Genomic DNA, 17,697 nt, shown 5'->3' on the forward strand with positions numbered 1-17,697 from the left:
GAGCAGTACGTAAGTAACTCATGAAGTTGGGTTAGCCACTGAAGACGTAGAATGTATATTTACCAATACTCCATGAATCATAATCCGATGTGTTCTCCTTCTCCAGGTACATCCACCCAGGGTGCTGGCCAGCTGAGGGTAGACGTATACATCAGTGAGAGGGAAAGTGACAGAATACAGCGTGGGACATGGATGGAGACTTCCTGAGACTGTAAAGCACCCTACAGGGGTGACTGGACTGAAAGAGAGGCCAGACTAGCACTAGGACAAGTGATGGATCTGACCGAAGACCACATCATTCTCAATAACTGCAGAATGTGTCATTGTGAAGTAAATGTCACAGTTTTATCCTTTTCAGATTTTCTGGGTCTCTGGAAAAAATATGATTTGTAACAGTGAATTGACTTGTTTTTGATTAATGCATTTTTTGTGTGATTTTCTTATAAATATGTAGTTGGTAAGTGTACTTACGCATCTTGATCATGCCCTGTCTCTCCTGTAATGATTTGGTGCTTGTGCTGTTTATCTGATGTTCAGTGTCCAAGCCATTTTTGTATTTATAGAAAACCCACGTCCAGAGATTGTCATATCGAGACATGTTTGCCCCAATGGAATTTCAACCAAACATCTTAAAAGCAGCTATAAAATGTGACTGTAGTTATAGTGACATAAGCACAGGTCATGGACATTTTTTTTATTGTCAAGTAAAAATGACTTCATCATCCATAAATAACCATTAAAAAAATACATCTAACTGTACACACCATTGTTTTCTATATGTTCCATTATACTACTGAGCAGTACAGAGTGACTTTACTATTTACACTAATAATGGATCAGTGTAAATGTAATAGTTTTACACTGTTCGCTGATCAGGTCCGTCTTGACTATTGTTGTGACTTTACTTTTATGACTGTTATTTGTGACTCACCACCTGGATTCGGTCTTATGTAGCAACTTTTGAAATTGTGTTTTTTACAGTGGATAAAAGTAGAGACTCAGAGCTACAAAATGGTATATCATTGAGGAACAATGGGAAAGTAATTCTGCTTTGAAAGTTGATAAACTTGTAAACTCACTTTTGAGAAAATGGCCTTTGAATGTTTTTGTATCTAGTGAAGAGCTCTACACCCTTAAGCTTTAGCCCCACCCATCTCGTTTCGCCCTTTGAGCGTTCAGAGTGCACACTTGACACTCTGGCCGATAATTTGTTTACCTATGGATAACATGAAAACAGACTAACCAGCTCTGCTGGCAACAATTTCAGTTGTTGCCCAACACCCTTCCTATTGGGCCTTTCCACGGCACGTTTGTAAGGCTCTGATTGTACAAAAGGGTCATTCACCCATCGCTTCCACTGTTGCGCTACTCTGCCGTCGCCCGGCATCCGGTGACCCGTCGTGTAGTCCTGAACAGAACGACAGAGTTTATTCTACTTTTAATTTGCTACTGAAGCTGCTTATTTGAAGATAACTAGACAGCCGTGTCGATGGTTCTCAAGGGTGACTAGAGTAGTAGAATATTACGGTTTGAAGAGTAGTAGAATGGACCCACTTAAATTCACTTTTCTAGATACTTTACTTAGGACAGGTAATCAGCTGTATCAGTGATTGTCCAGGAGATAAGCTTCTCACCTCTGCCTCGTGTTGACATTCAGAGTTCGAACCACCTTGGACATCAGCTGAAGCTACACACCTCTCTGGTCTGAATGTTAATTTCTTTACTGATCCTTTATGCACTCTGGTCGAAAGGGGCGGTTCCGTCAGGCTGACACGCTCTCTGACCTCACTTGGGGTGTAGCTACTTACTGCGCAAAATTTATAGGAGACAAATGATCTCTTATGGCTCCTAAAATCACATTCGTATCTTAAAAATACTTTTTTTATATTTCAAACACAAAGTTAAGGATGGAGACTTTGCACATATAGTGTATATGCTTTTCAAGTTACAGCATTTCCTTTATAACATTTTTAATGACATCACAAAATAACAACCCATATGACATTACTCTTTAGATCGCCTCTGACCATTCCCCATGTTCCATGTTAGAAATATTGTTCCAGTATTCGCTTAAGAAAGTGTTAGAGTTTCGACGGGAAAAGTCTCTGGAGACAAAGGAACATTTGTGTTAATTTGGAGAGGGAGACTGGATCTACTCTCCTTTAATTTACAACAGGGCGTGAGGTGTCAACCCCCCACCAGCTCCCTCCTCCCCCCTCTGTGGGTGAGAGAGGGTCTAGTTGATGTCATCCATTGCCAAGCTGATCTGACCTATTTGGATCCTCACAGGACAGTCATGACACTATCCTTATTCCACTGTTGATTTATAAACATGAGTAAACCTTCTTAGTGGAGATTATGTTGATCAGTGCTGCAGTGTTAAAATGGTTTCTAAGCAGCACTCGATATATCCACACAAACAGGATTTCACCCCTCCAGCACAGTGTGGCCTACAGACACACAAGGCTTCTCTGTGGATATTGGGTTACACACTTTTAAAACACACATCGTCAATCATTTCCCATTGCTTTTTAGTAGTTTGCCATTGTGTACAAATATACTCATACAAAATCATTGGTAAACTGATTCAAATATTTTCAAACAAAACAAATATTTTCTAAAGCACTGACTGCTGCAAGGCATGTTTGCAGTTGAGCCCTACCATTATCACAGTGTACATGAATCTAAATCAAACAGAAAAAAAACGAAATTGCTTTCAGTCGATATGTACAAATATGTGCTATCCACAATTGGTTGTCCTAAGTAAAATGATAGAAACAGTAGTCATGGTAGGAAATGATCGATATACTCAGTTCTCTGATAATTTGGTACTAATTGCAGTTTACCATTACATGGGCCATTATTATTATACATTATCTGCAATGATAAACAAAGCTATCAAAATAACATTTGAAATATTTATTTGTATGTGGAAAACAGAGCTTGACGTTGTTAATAATGGACACATGCTGTACTTGCTTAAAATAAAAATACTTTAAACCAATGATATGGCTTCTTTTCTTGTCAGAGCTTCGTACCTTCATGAGCTCTCAAGATATATTAAATGTAAATATGTTTACATAAATACCTTAAACTTTAGAGAACTTTTTAAAAACATTTGGAGTGGCTCCAGTCTGTTTTTTGGGCATCCTACAGTGGGGACTTTAAAATGAGGCACCAGGCAAGCCAGCAGCAGCAGGAAGAGTAGGTGGAGGGGGAAGGCAGCACACAGCACCCTGTAGAAGAAGATAGATGGAGAGAAAGAGGCATTAGTAAGGCTACGGGCATTAGAGTCAAATGGATGAAAACCTAATTCCATTTTTATGCACTCTTCTCTTTATGGGTATTCTGACCTTGAGCATGCTATTCACCCGCTATTCGTTTGGGGTGAAAATCAAATAAATGAAGGTGTGGTGGAGATGTGTCTACACTTACGGCTTATTCTGACCTTGACTTAATTCCCTCATAATTCCACCACTATTGATAAGAGCTAGGTACTTCAGTAAACCATTTGGATAAGGGGATTGTAAATATAAATTGTTTTAGATATATTTTCTCTTGTGATTGCTGGAGACAAATGTGAAACCAGTCAAATGGCAGCAAACTGAAGCATATCAACATACCACCTTTGGCCAGTGATGTTTATTAAATTACTTTGAAATGTATTTTTTACAATTTGCCTCATGTTAAATTATTAGCCACTATCGGTAGCCACTGCCAGTTATACCCACATATATTCATTACGGTCACTGACTTTTAGTGTTAGTTTTCTTACATTTTGCATTACGTTGTTAGTTTACCTTTCTTTCCTCTGTCACGTTTGTGTGGTTGTTCCTGGGGATCGCTAGCAATAGTGGATCATATTAGGCTAATGCATTACAAGTTGTGCAATAATTTGGGACCTATTTGAATCATTGTGGAACACAGACCAAACGCAAGGCTCACGACAACTGGATCGTTGTCACAGTTCCATGATTAGTGAGGATTATTAGGGTATATTTATAGACCACAGTTCAACCCCTACTGTACACTTCTCACCTTACAGTATTTATTGGATTCAACAAGTGAATATAGCAACTTTCAGGATTAATCAAATCACTGTATTTTTGATTTACCAATATATTTTGTGCATAAAGGCTGTCCAAAACAATTTTTTTTTACTATTCATGAGTGTAGCATCTCATGGAACTGTCATGCTTGCTCCCACCTCCCCTCTCTGGCGCTCGAGGGCACGAGGATGCCCTTCATTGCGCACACCTGTCACCATCATTATGCCCATCAGCGCTCATTGGACTCACCTGGACTCCTTCACATTTTGATTGCCTTCCCTATATCTGTCTGTTTCCTCTGTTTCAACCCTGTGTCAGCATTGTCGTTTTCGTTTCCTCTGTCCAGACGCTGTCCTTGTGTTCCTGTCCGTTGGCTATTAAATGTTCACTCCCTGTACCTGGTTTTCGACTCCAGCATCGATGCTTACAGGAACTCCTAAATATAAATAGGTCAATGGGGCAAGTTCAGTCTTATCCATATTTTTTTGTATGTGTGTCTTAACTTACATCCCATTCCCTCCATAGTGTATTATGTTTGACCAGGGCCATAGGACATAGTGCACTATGGGGAATAGAGTGTCATTTGAGACTTGTCCTCAAGAGTGTGCATTGTATCCAGTTGGTTCTCTCACCTGGCACTGCATAAATGTGCTCTGCAGTCATTCCTCCAAGCTCTGCAGTCATTCCTCCAAGCCAGCGCAGGCCTGCGTCCAGCTGTGATTGGCTGTCCTCAGGCCCTTCTGCAGCTCAGCACTGTCCCCATGCTGGAAGTCCCGCCCACTCAGGTTGATGGCGATCAGAGACTTATAAACTCAGCAAAAGAAACATCCCTTTTTCAGGACCCTGTCTTTCAAAGATATTTGGATTTTTACGAATTAACTTTACAGAATCACAGATCTTCATTGTAAAGGGTTTAAACACTGTTTCCCATGCTTGTTCAATGAACCATTGTCACGTCCTAACCATAGTAAGATGTTATTTTCTATGGTAGAGTAGGTCAGGGCGTGACAAGGGGCGTTTTGTGTTTTCTATATCTATGTTTAGTTCTAGTTTTAAATTTCTGTTTTTTGGGATGCTCTCCAATTAGGCAGCTGGTCCTCGTTGTCTCTAATTGGAGATCATACTTAAGTAGAGGTTTTTTCACCTGTGTTTGTGGGTAGTTGTATTCTGTTTAGTCTATGTACCTAACAGAACTGTGTGCTTTTGTTTCTCTTTTGTTATTTTGTCGTTAGTGTTTTTGAGTTAAAATAAATTTCATCATGAGCACTCAACACGCTGCGCTTTGGTCCCCTCTCTACGACAGCCGTTACAACCATAAACAATTAATGATCATGCACCTGTGGAACAGTCGTTAAGACACTAACACACGTTAGGCAATTAAGGTCACAGCTCGTCAGTGAGGGCCTGCAGCAGCTCCCAGTGCTCAATCACACCTGCACAACATGTTATTAATAGGTCACAATGGTTATTTATTTCATCTTTATTTAACCAGGTAGGCCAGTTGAGAACAAGTTCTCATATACAACTGCGACCTGGCCAAGATAAAGCAAAGCAGTGCGACAAAAACAAGAGTTACACATGGGATAGACAAATGTACAGTCAATAACACAATAGAAAAATCTTCATACAGTGTGTGCAAATGTAGTAAGATTAGGGAGGGAAGGCAATAAATAGACCATAGTGGCGAAATAATTAAAATGTAGCATTCAGACTGGAGTGATAGATGTGCAGATGATGTGCAAGTAGAGATACTGGGGTGCAAAAGAGCAAATAAAAAACAATATGGGGATGAGGTAGTTGGGTGGGTTATTTACAGATGGGCTGTGTACAGGTGCAGTGATCGGTAAACTGCTCTGACAGCTGATGCTTATAGTTAGTGAGGGAGATAAGTCTCCAGCTTCAGTGACTTTTGCAATTCGTTCCAGTCATTGGCAGCAGAGAACTGGACGGAAAGGTGGCCAAAGGAAGTGTTGGCTTTGGGGATGACCAGTGAAATATACCAAACCCACCCAAAGCCAACACCTCCTTTGGCCACCTTTCCGTCCAGTTCTCTGCTGCCAATGACTGGAACGAATTGCAAAAGTCACTGAAGCTGGAGACTTATCTCCCTCACTAACTATAAGCATCAGCTGTCAGAGCAGCTTACCGATCACTGCACCTGTACACAGCCCATGTGCTACAGGTGGGTGTTGCTATGGTGACCAGTGAGCTGAGATAAGGCGGAGCAATACCTAGCAAAGACATAGATGACCTGGAGCCAGTGGGTTTGGCAACGGATATGTAGCGAGGGCCAGCCACCGAGAGCATACAGGTCGCAGTGGTGGGTAGCATATGGGGCTTTAGTGACAAAACGGATGGCACTGTGATAGACTACATCCAATTTGCTGAGTAGAGTGTTGGAGGCTATTTTGTAAATGACATCACCGAAGTCAAGCATCGGTAGGATAGTCAGATTTACGAGGGTATGTTTGGCAGCATGAGTGAAGGAGGCTTTGTTGCGAAATAGGAAGCCAATTCTAGATTTAATTTTGGATTGGAGATGCTTAACCTGTCTGGGCTAGGGGGCAGTATTTTCACGGCCGGATGAAAAACGTACCCAATTTAAACAGGTTACTACTCTGGCCCAGAAACTAGAATATGCATATTATTAGTGGATTTGGATAGAAAACCCTCTGAAGTTTCTAAAACTGTTTGAATGGTGTCTGTGAGTATAACAGAACTCATATGGCAGGCAAAAACCTGAGAAGAATCCAAGCAGGAAGTGGAAAGTCTGAGAATTGTAGTTCTTCTTTTGATTGTCTATCGAAGCTACAGTGTCTGTGGGGTGACGTTGCACTTCCTAAGGCTTCCATTGGCTGTCTAAAGCCTTCAGAAAGTGGTTTGAGCATTTTCCTGTCACTGGGCAGATAATAGGAGCTCAGTTACTGAGTGGTCTGCCTGGCAACAAAGGGATTGTATATGCGCGGTCACGCGAGCATGCCGTTCCTTCTTTTTCTTCTTGAATGAATATGCTATTGTCCGGTTGGAATATTATCGCAATTTCACGTTAAAAATACCATAAATATTGATTTTAAACAGCGTTTGACATGCTTCTAAGTATGGACTTTTCGTCTCTCATTCCGCGCTTGCGCGTTACGCCTTTGGCTAAGTGATCTGTACGCACAAAACGGAGGTATTTGTACATAAATATGGATTATTTGGAACAAAAACATTTCTTGTGGAAGTAGCAGTCCTGGGAGTGCATTCTGACGAAGATCAGCAAAGGTAAGAGAATATTTCTAATACTAATTCTGAGTTTAGGTTGCCCTGAACTTGGCGGGTGTCTGAATAGCTCACCGTGATGGCTGAGCTATGTACTCAGAATATTGAAAAATGTGCTTTCTCCGTAAAGCTATTTTAAAATCTGACACAGCGGTTGCATCCAGGGGTAGTCTATAATTCTTTAAATAATTGTTATATATTTTGTCAACGTTTATGATGAGTACTTTCGTAAATTGATGTGCACATTCACCGGTCGTTTTGGTGGGAATACATTTTCTGAACATCACCCGCCAATGTAAAATGCTGTTTTTCTATATAAATATGAACTATTTTCGAACAAAACATACATGTATTGTGTAACATAATATCCTAGGAGTGTCATCTGATGAAGATCGTCAAAGGTTAGTGCTTCATTTAGCTGTGTTTTGGGTTTTATTGACATGTCCTTGCTTGGAAAATGGCTGTGTGATTATTTTTTGTCTATGTACTCTCCTAACATAATCTAATGTTTTGCTTTCGCTGTAAAGCCTTTTTGAAGTCGGACAATGGGTTTACATCAAGGAGAAGTGTATCTGTATGTTTGAGAAAGTTGAATTATGACATTGTTGTTTTTGAATTTGCCGCCCTGATATTTCACTGGCTGTGTCCCGCAGCTGGGACGCTAGCGTCACACCTAGCCCACAGAAGTTAATGTGAGTCTGGAAGGAGAGTTTACAGTCTTATCAGACACCTAGGTATTTGTAGTTGTCCAAATGTTCTAAGTCAGAACCGTCCAGAGTAGTGATGCTTGTCGGGTGGGCGGGTGCAGGCAGCAATCAGTTGAAGAGCATGCATTTAGTTTTACTAGCATTTAAGAGCAGTTGGAGGCCACGGAAGGAGAATTGTATGGCATTGAAGCTCGTTTGGAGGTTTGTTAACAGTGTCAGAAGGGCCAGGTCTATACAGAATGGTGTTATCTGCGTAGAGGTGGATAAGCAATAAACTAGACATAGAAATACAAAAGACTAGAGACCACATAGAAATACAAACCTAGAACATAACCCCAAAAACCCAGAACTAACTAAACCAACACCCTACTAAATAAATCACCACCCCGAACCACATAAACAAAATACCCTCTGCCACGTCCTGATCAAACTACAATAACAAATAACCCTTATACTGGTCAGGACGTGAGAATAATCTTTTGAATAACCCTTTTTGGTTTTAGGTAGAACCCTTTTGGTTCCAGGTAGAACTCTTGAATTCCATGTAGAACCCTTTCCACAGAGGGTGGAACTACATGGAACCCAAAAGAGTTCTACCTGGAACCAAAAAGGGTTCTCCTATGGGGACAGCCGAATAACCCTTTTGAAGCCCTTTTTTCTAAGAGTGTATCCCAGACTCATCCTCCCTTCCTGCTATTCTAATCTAACTCTAATTGGTTGGAGGTTGAGGTTAATCTCCTAAAGTACTTGAGTTATTCTGCTCCAATCCCCAGTATCCTGAGGGCTTTGGGAAATGGTGATTTAATGATGAGCGAAGTGCTTACTCACCCAAATAAACTCAGACCTCTTCTCGCTCTCATCTCCCCTACTGCGGCCTCCATACATCAGACCAGACCGTGAATTATTCCTCTGTCTCCATGGGATCCACACAACAAACACGTTAGAACTACAGTAAATGCTCTGTGAAAATGTCATAGCAGAAAAAAAACATCTAAATTATAACAGACTTGCACTGAACTGGATAGTAAAAGTTAGCGCTCCAGGGCAAGGTTCTCACCTGTAAGAACAGTTCCTGAGGTCAATCAGCTAAATGAGTCTAATCTACAGGTATGAGTGTTTTCTCCCCTCTTCCATGTGGATGGCTATGAACAAAGGACCAGTCTCAATCCCTAATCAGGCTAATGGTCTGTAGTTGATTGGTGACTGGGCTGATGGGTGAGACAGAGTAGACAGGCCTAAGGGGGATCAGACAGGAGCCTGACTCTCTGGCAGGAGCTAGAGACGTGGTGGTTACTAAGGCCTTAAATGGCTCCTGATTGACATGAGATGCTGGGATAAATAGCTGTGAGTTCCTCCCTGGGATCCATTATCGGGTGATTCTGCTGTCAGAGACATCACAGCTACTGGAGTTACTGTAGCTCCTGATTCAGAGGTTCAGTAGTGGCAGTTTTCTCCAGTGGAGAACCACTGCAGTGAGACCAGTTGTGAGCCTAGATGACCCAGAGGAGAGGTACTCAGTGGTGAGTTATAACACTTTAGTTAGATCAGTCACGCTTACTCTGTATGAAGTTAGGGTCAGGAATCACTGAGATCTCTGGAATATTTCATGTTTTAGTTGTTGTTTTTAGTTTCGTCAACAACCTATGTTTTTTTCATTTGATTGTTTTCATTAAAATGCCAACAATATAGTCTAAAAATACTATTGACATTAACTGCCATACTCTAACTATTTGAAGACTTTGCTAAAAGTGAGATAGAGAAAGAGCGAAATATGTTAGGCATTAGAGATAACCATGTGATGTGTGTGGTGTCTGTGTGGAGGTGGTGTGCTGTGCTGCTGTGCTGTACAGGGCTGTGGTCATGGCTTCACCCAGAGACACTGAGTCAGGCTTCAGCCGTCAACCTGCGCCGCTTCATTGGCTGTGCCGTCCGGGAGTTCACCTTCCTGGCCAGGAAACCAGGCTGTGGAGGGCTTCACATCACCACCGACGCCTGCTGGGGGCGTTGTGAGACCTGGGAGGTGAGGGCAGAGAGAGGGAGAGAGTCCTACGCAGTCAGACTGGAGAGAAGTGTTAGAAATCAGTAGATGTTAACAAAATCAATCAAATGGAAAATATAACAGTAACTAAACCATGATGATTATTGAAGAAAAATGCATCACTGTACCATGGCTAAAGGCTAAATCCACCCCTGACATAATAACGTAATAAGTCAGTAATAAAGTACTTTATTATAAAGTCATAATTGTGGAGCTTGTTGAAATAAATGAACAGATGTTAATGTAAATGAACCCTGGTTCTGTGTGTCTTTTCAGAAGCCTGTCCTTGACCCTCCCTACATAGAGTCATACCAGCGTGTGTGTACCTACAACGAGACCCGCCTGGTGACGGTGCGGCTGCCTAACTGCTCAGTCAACGTGGACCCCATGTACACCTACCCTGTAGCCCTGAGGTGTGACTGTGGAGTGTGCCTGACCAGTACCACTGAGTGTATCACCTCTGTCTGACTGCAGCACCATCACTGGCACTGGACAGGGAGAGCAGCAGCGCTGGATGTTTACTCTATGGAGAGAATGGAAATCACCTTTCTATTTCAAGTCATTATACAACTTGGAAAAACTTGAAACATGTTAATAAATAATGTCATCTGAATCTGAATACTTTATTTAAATTAGATATAGATCACTCAGCTCTCTTCACTAAAAAAGCAGATGAGAACAAAGAATAGTCAAGACATTCAGAGCATAGTGGTTCATAACGAACTTAAAATCATTCATAAAGAGCATATAAACGTGTTTTTCTAAGCGTTATGAATATGCATTATATAATATCTGCCTACTCAACTGTCACTAAGGTGCTTCAGGGCTGTTTGAGCTCCCATGCTTCAGGCATCTTCACTGTGCAGGTGGGATTAGGGAGACTGTGGAGCACTCCCTAGACAGTGTCACACACACTTGCTCACTCTGTCACCCGCATGCAAAGACGCACGCACACAAACACGCACACAGACACATACACACACACACACACACACACACACACACACACACACACACACACACACACACACACACACACACACACACGGGCACACACACACACACACACACAGACACACACATACTCCCTATGGTGTCAGTGGTGTCATACTCCCTTATGGTTCCTCACAAAATATTCAAGACTGGGAACATAAACACTCATCACCCCCTCCCCCCAGATATTAATCGTACAATATCCCTGTGATTCATGCTTTTGGGGTTTTCATGTTGTGACAGCAGGATCATTCAAAATGTCACATTCAGGGGTCAACGTAGTTCCACCATCTTAGGAAGGGAGACATTACGGAGAGGGAATGAAGAGATATCTGTTAAACATGTTCATGGAAAAGCAACCAACTGTTCTTCCATCTTCAGTTCCTGTTTGACAACTCCTGACATCAGTAAAACCGGCCAAAGCTGCCTTACTTAAAAAAATACACAGTGCAAACACGTTCGACCCAGTACACCTAACTTGGAGCAGTGACCAGACCTGGGCCTCTGTGCACTGTCAGCTGGCCCTGTCTCCTGAGTCTCCCTCTCAAACACATTGACCATCTACAGCGCTGCCACTGTCAAAGGAAGAGGCGAGGTAAGAAGACTTACAATAGTTGTGTCTCAAGAGAGCACAGTTTTATGGCCCTGTCGAGAGCTGCTGTAACAACCCCTGTTGTTGTACTCGTGTGACATTTCCGCCGCTTCCTCCTCGGGCTGGAGGAGGAGGGGAGGAGGGGGGGCTGCAATAGCTCCTGGCAGGAGGACTGAGGGGGAGGCGCCCCTGGTGCCACACTGCAACATCCTAATGGAAAAAGAGGTGGCAGGCTCTGATAGGAAGGTACAGATGATGATGATGATGATAAGGATGATGAAGATGATGATAACCCGGTCCTTCAGACCTCAGTCACAACAGTGAACCCCTCCTCTGTCATACCTGCTGAGAGCCTCCATTATGAAACACACAAGTTGTACGATTTTCACTCAAAAGGAAAAATCTAAACAAAAACATAAACATTGTTACCCTAAGCAGAGAACATGCTGAACCCAAATCCACCTCTAACTGACTGCTGTGAAAGAATGACCACATAATGAAGCTGGTGGTTTTACTGGAAAATCTATAGCGGTCTATATTGAGTGTAAGGGGATCCTGGTGTCTTGGTTTGTCGATCTTAGAAGTCTGATAATCAATGTCCTTATACGAGAATATGCCAAAGACAAGAAACCAGGCTCAGTTTTTAAGAGCACTTAACCAAGGGTATTAGGTTTGAATTCTGTGGCCAAAAACGATTAAGAAAAATAGGAATAGTCATAACGTCTTACATTTTCACACTCCCAGGAGTGATCAAGTCATAGAGTTTATAAAGCTTTATTTTTAGTAGCTCTTGACAAGTTAATTTCTCTCAACTGTTCTCTTTGGCTTGGTGTCAATATACACAAATGATGGTAAATGAACTATAATAATTTTTCTGTCAACCTGCTCAGTCTTAATTGGCGGTTCATATTCAAACCCTACTGCATTCTCCCTGAACACAGACTGTAACTCCAGTGTTAATGAGCCTACTGGAGTCAGCACAACACAGGAGTTGAGTGGACAGATTATTGCTGCCAAATCCAGCCCAACCAAGTACACTCAATGACCAAAAGTATGTGGACACCTGCTCGTCCAACATCTGATTCCAAAATCATGGGCATTGATAAGGACTTGGTCCCCCATGTGCTACTATAACAGCCTCCACTCTTCTGGGAAGGCTTTTCACTAAATGTTGGAACATTGCTACGGGGACTTGCTTCCATTCAGCCACAAGCGCATTAGTGAGGTCGGGCACTGATGTTGGGTGATTAGGCCTGGCTCGCAGTCAGCGTTTCAATTGATCCCAAAGGTGTTCGATGGGGTTGAGGTCAGGATCTGTGCAAGCCAGTCAAGTTATTCCACAGCGATCTCGACAAACCATTTCTGTATGGATTTTGCATTGTGCATTGTCATGCTGAAACAGGAAAGGCCTTCCCCAAACTGTTGCCACAAAGTTGGAAGCATAGAATCGTCTAGAATGTCATTGTGTGCTGTCGTGTTAAGATTTCCCTTCACTGGAACTGAAAGGGGCCTAGCCCGAACCATGAAAAACAGTCCCAGACCATTATTCCTCCACCAGTCCTTACAGTTGGCACTATGCATTCGGGTAGGTAGCGTTCTCCTGGCATCCTCCAAACCCAGATTCGGCTGTCGGACTACCAGATGGTGAAGCGTGATTCATCACTCCAGAGAACGCGTTTAAACTGCTCCAGAAACCAATGGCGGTGAACTTTACACCACTCCAGCCGATGCTTGGCATTGCGCATGGTGATCTTAGGCTTGTGTGTGGCTGCTCGGCCATGGAAACCCATTTAATGAAGCTCACAACGAACAGTTGTTATGCTGACATTGCTTCCAGAAGCAGTTTGGAACTCGGTACTGAGTGTTTCAACCCGAGGACAGATCATTTTTAGGTGCTACTCTCATCAGCACTCGGCGGTCCCATTCTGTGAGCTTGTGTGGCCTACCTCTTTGCGGCTGAGCCGTTGTTGCTCCTAGACATTTCCACTTCACAATAACAGCACTTACAGTTGACCGGGCAGCTCAAGCAGGGCAAAAATTCTACGAACTGACTTGTTGTAAAGGTGGCATCCTATGACAGTGCCACATTGAAAGTCACTGACCTCTTCAGTAAGGCCATTCTACTGCCAATGTTTGTCTATGGCGATTGCATGGCTGTGTGCTCGATTTTATACACGTCAGCAACGGGTGTGGCTGAAATAGCAGAGTCCACTAATTTTAAGGGGTGTCCACATACTTTCGTATATATATATATATATATATATATATATATATATATATATATATACATATACTGCTCAAAAAAATAAAAGGGAACACTTAAACAACACAATGTAACTCCAAGTCATCACACTTCTGTGAAATCAAACTGTTCACTTAGGAAGCAACACTGGTTGGCAATAAATTTCACATGCTGTTGTGCAAATGGAATAGACAACAGGTGGAAATTATAGGCAATTAGCAAGACACCCCCAATAAAGGAGTGGTTCGGCAGGTGGTGACCACAGACCACTTCTCAGTTCCTATGCTTCCTGGCTGATGTTTTGGTCACTTTTGAATGCTGGCGGTGCTTTCACTCTAGTGGTAGCATGAGACGGAGTCTACAACCCACACAAGTGGCTCAGGTAGTGCAGCTCATCCAGGATGGCACATCAATGCGAGCTGTGGCAAGAAGGTTTGCTGTGTCTGTCAGCGTAGTGTCCAGAGCATGGAGGCGCTACCAGGAGACAGGCCAGTACATCAGGAGACGTGGAGGAGGCCGTAGGAGGGCAACAACCCAGCAGCAGGACCGCTACCTCCGCCTTTGTGCAAGGAGGAGCTGGAGGAGCACTGCCAGAGCCCTGCAAAATGACCTCCAGTAGGCCACAAATGTGCATGTGTCTGCTCAAACGGTCAGAAACAGACTCCATGAGGGTGGTATGAGGGCCCGACGTCCACAGGTGGGGCTTGTGCTTACAGCCCAACACCGTGCAGGACGTTTGGCATTTGCCAGAGAACACCAAGATTGGCAAATTCGCCACTGGTGCCCTGTGCTCTTCACAGATGAAAGCAGGTTCACACTGAGCACATGTGACAGACGTGACAGAGTCTGGAGACGCCGTGGAGAACGTTCTGCTGCCTGCAACATCCTCCAGCATGACCGGTTTGGCGGTGGGTCAGTCATGGTGTGGGGTGGCATTTCTTTGGGGGGCCGCACAGCCCTCCATGTGCTCACCAGAGGTAGCCTGACTGCCATTAGGTACCGAGATGAGATCCTCAGACCCCTTGTGAGACTATATGCTGGTGCGGTTGGCCCTGGGTTCCTCCTAATGCAAGACAATGCTAGACCTCATGTGGCTGGAGTGTGTCAGCAGTTCCTGCAAGAGGAAGGCATTGATGCTATGGACTGGCCCGCCCGTTCCCCAGACCTGAATCCAATTGAGCACATCTGGGACATCATGTCTCGCTCCATCCACCAACGCCACGTTGCACCACAGACTGTCCAGGAGTTGGCGGATGCTTTAGTCCAGGTCTGGGAGGAGATCCCTCAGGAGACCATCCGCCACCTCATCAGGAGCATGCCCAGGCGTTGTAGGGAGGTCATACAGGCACGTGGAGGCCACACACACTACTGAGCCTCATTTTGACTTGTTTTAAGGACATTACATCAAAGTTGGATCAGCCTGTAGTGTGGTTTTCCACTTTAATTTTGAGTGTGACTCCAAATCCAGACCTCCATGGGTTGATAAATTGGATTTCCATTGATTATTTTTGTGTGATTTTGTTGTCAGCACATTCAACTATGTAAAGAAAAAAGAATTTAATAAGATTATTTCATTCATTCAGATCTAGGATGTGTTATTTTAGTGTTCCCTTAATTTCTTTCAGCAGTGTATATAGACTATATATATAGTCTATCTCAATTTATAAATACAACGTAAAAACAAAATCAAATTTCTGGGAGTTCCGATTTAACTACTATACGGTATCACAAATTGAACTTTGCGGTGAAACTTTAGCTTCTTAGTCATTTCAAAGTATAAAGAGAGAATACATTGAATGAGTGATTCTGATATCCTGCAGGTATCCCAGTAATAATACATTCCCATTCCTGTAGAGAAGGACATTTTCAAGATGACAATTACACTAGAAAGCCCCAGACAGAGATGTTCCAGACAGTAGTTTATTTAGCTGACGCTACAATCAAGGTGTGCAACTGTAAAACAATACATGAACCATAGTGGGAATGATCAGTGCTACTTATTAATGCCATTGCTTTACCAAACATTTGAAAGCAATATTCCAGCAGAAAAGGATTGGACCTTATAGTCCAGGTTTAAAGAAATGCTTCCCAATCCTGTCTGTCCTGTCCCTATAGGAAGATGTATCCAGCTAGCACACCAACAGAGAGAAAGAGGCTAGATATTAGTATGCCCAGGACACAATCAGTGAGTTTCAATAGAAGTTATTTACAGAGAGGAGAGAGAGAAGGGGGGGGGGGGTAGAGAGAGAGAGTATGCGAGAGAGAGAAGAAATATGAGGGATTGAGAGAAAGCGAGAGACCAGTGTGAGGTGTGAGAGAGAGATAGAAGAGAGGAGAGCAGTGTCAGGTGAGAGAGGGATGGAGGATGCAGCAATACATTCAGGTGACTGAGACTGAGCTGAGACGTGATTAGTTCTCTCCCTGTAATGAAGGGAAGGCTGGACATGCTCTCTCTTTCTCTCTCCTGCTGTGGACCACACTCAGACCACAGGACTCTCTTAGTCGATTGTCAAATAAAGACACTGCTCCTAGTCGCTCTATCCCTTTATGAACTTCAGAAGTAAGTTTGAGAGACACTTTCAAGAAATGGGTTACTGCATATGGTACAGCATAGATTACTTATATGTACACAGATCCCTCGACTGAATGCTACCACTGCATCCTAATGTATTATTACGTTGTAGTAAGACAGGCTCCCTGTGTAGCAGACAGGTATTCATCAGTGGACTAAGACCCAGAGCCATACACATACATACTGTATATATGACTCTGCTGTGAGTTTACAAGTGCCAGTAAGAATAAATATGTAGAAAATCACAGGTTGTATAGCTTGCAATATTCAAAACAAATTCATAACCATAAACATGGCGGTAAAATGGACAGAAGACATCCACATTGGTACTTCACAAACCAGGCATGTATCTCTATTGGAATAGCTGTGCCACAGAGGGAGCACTTTGCAGCAGGCTAGCTGATCAAAGATGGGTTTTAAACAGAAGCCAGCCCAACCCAGTCGTTCAGTGCAGTTGAGTTGAATTGGGGAGAGGCTAAGTGGCAGGCAGGCAACCTCAGCACCCACAACATAAGAAATGAGAGATAAGCTGGTGAAGGTGCTCTCAACAAATGAATCTTCAATAATAGAAGTCGGAGCAGGCTTTGTGATACACCATGCAACTGTGTGGCTCGTGTCATGTGTAGGGACTGTGGGACTGTGTGTCACTGGATGGGACTCTATTTCCCAGAAGCCATGCTGTCAGTCTGTTTCAGACTTCCCTACTTTATTTACCATAGTGCAGTCAGTCTGCACATCTAGTTCATGCTGCAGGGTGAACATAAAGCCTTCTTTAGACATCATGTCAACATAAAGTCCATACACAATATGCATCTAAATTATGCATAGACATGAGAAAAATCAACTGTTACGCTATTAACACTAAAATACCCCTGGAAATAATATTTTTCTCTACAGGAAATCAGACAGTGATAGGAGATATATAGATTATAAAAAATATAAATCAATGTAAGTAGCAACAACTAACTGGAACAGACCAAGGCTTGGGAGAAAAAAAAGGACTAATACCTTCAAATCATGATGTTGCTCAATAATTCATATCAGTTATCACTTACTTGCATGGGCACTCATATCATCAAGAAAGGGCCAGATAACAGCTTCTGGACTTTCTTTCTGTGGGAAAAACTTTCACCTCATGGATTTCCCAATACACCAAGTATCAATGCAGTTTCAGGACCCATTGGTAACTAATGGTTAATAGCGCTACCTCTATGCATACCCTCAATGTCAACATTGGAAATTG

At 42.8% G+C, this 17,697-nt stretch overlaps 1 protein-coding gene across 1 annotated transcript; it reads left to right on the forward strand.

The window, feature by feature from the left end:
* The first annotated feature begins 9,386 nt into the window (after positions 1 to 9,386).
* LOC115162234 (glycoprotein hormone beta-5-like) lies at positions 9,387 to 10,668 on the forward strand. Its single transcript, XM_029713352.1, has 3 exons — positions 9,387 to 9,537; positions 9,839 to 10,037; positions 10,332 to 10,668. Exons 1-3 carry the CDS (start codon positions 9,512 to 9,514, stop codon positions 10,521 to 10,523), a joined length of 417 nt encoding a protein of 138 aa, XP_029569212.1. The 5' UTR covers positions 9,387 to 9,511; the 3' UTR covers positions 10,524 to 10,668.
* The last annotated feature ends 7,029 nt before the right edge of the window (positions 10,669 to 17,697 follow it).

Source organism: Salmo trutta, chromosome 25 (genome assembly GCF_901001165.1).
Source record: "Salmo trutta chromosome 25, fSalTru1.1, whole genome shotgun sequence".
NCBI classification, from domain to species: Eukaryota; Metazoa; Chordata; class Actinopteri; order Salmoniformes; family Salmonidae; genus Salmo; species Salmo trutta.

What these genes read in the sequence shown, in the direction of transcription:
- LOC115162234 (XM_029713352.1), top strand. Translation starts at nt 9,512, where the DNA reads ATGACCCAGAGGAGAGGTACTCAGTG. An exon ending in CAGAGGAGAGGTACTCAGTG is followed by an intron (nt 9,538 to 9,838) that starts GTGAGTTATAAC and finishes GTCTGTGTGGAG; the next exon opens with GTGGTGTGCTGTGCTGCTGT. An exon ending in GGCGTTGTGAGACCTGGGAG is followed by an intron (nt 10,038 to 10,331) that starts GTGAGGGCAGAG and finishes GTGTCTTTTCAG; the next exon opens with AAGCCTGTCCTTGACCCTCC.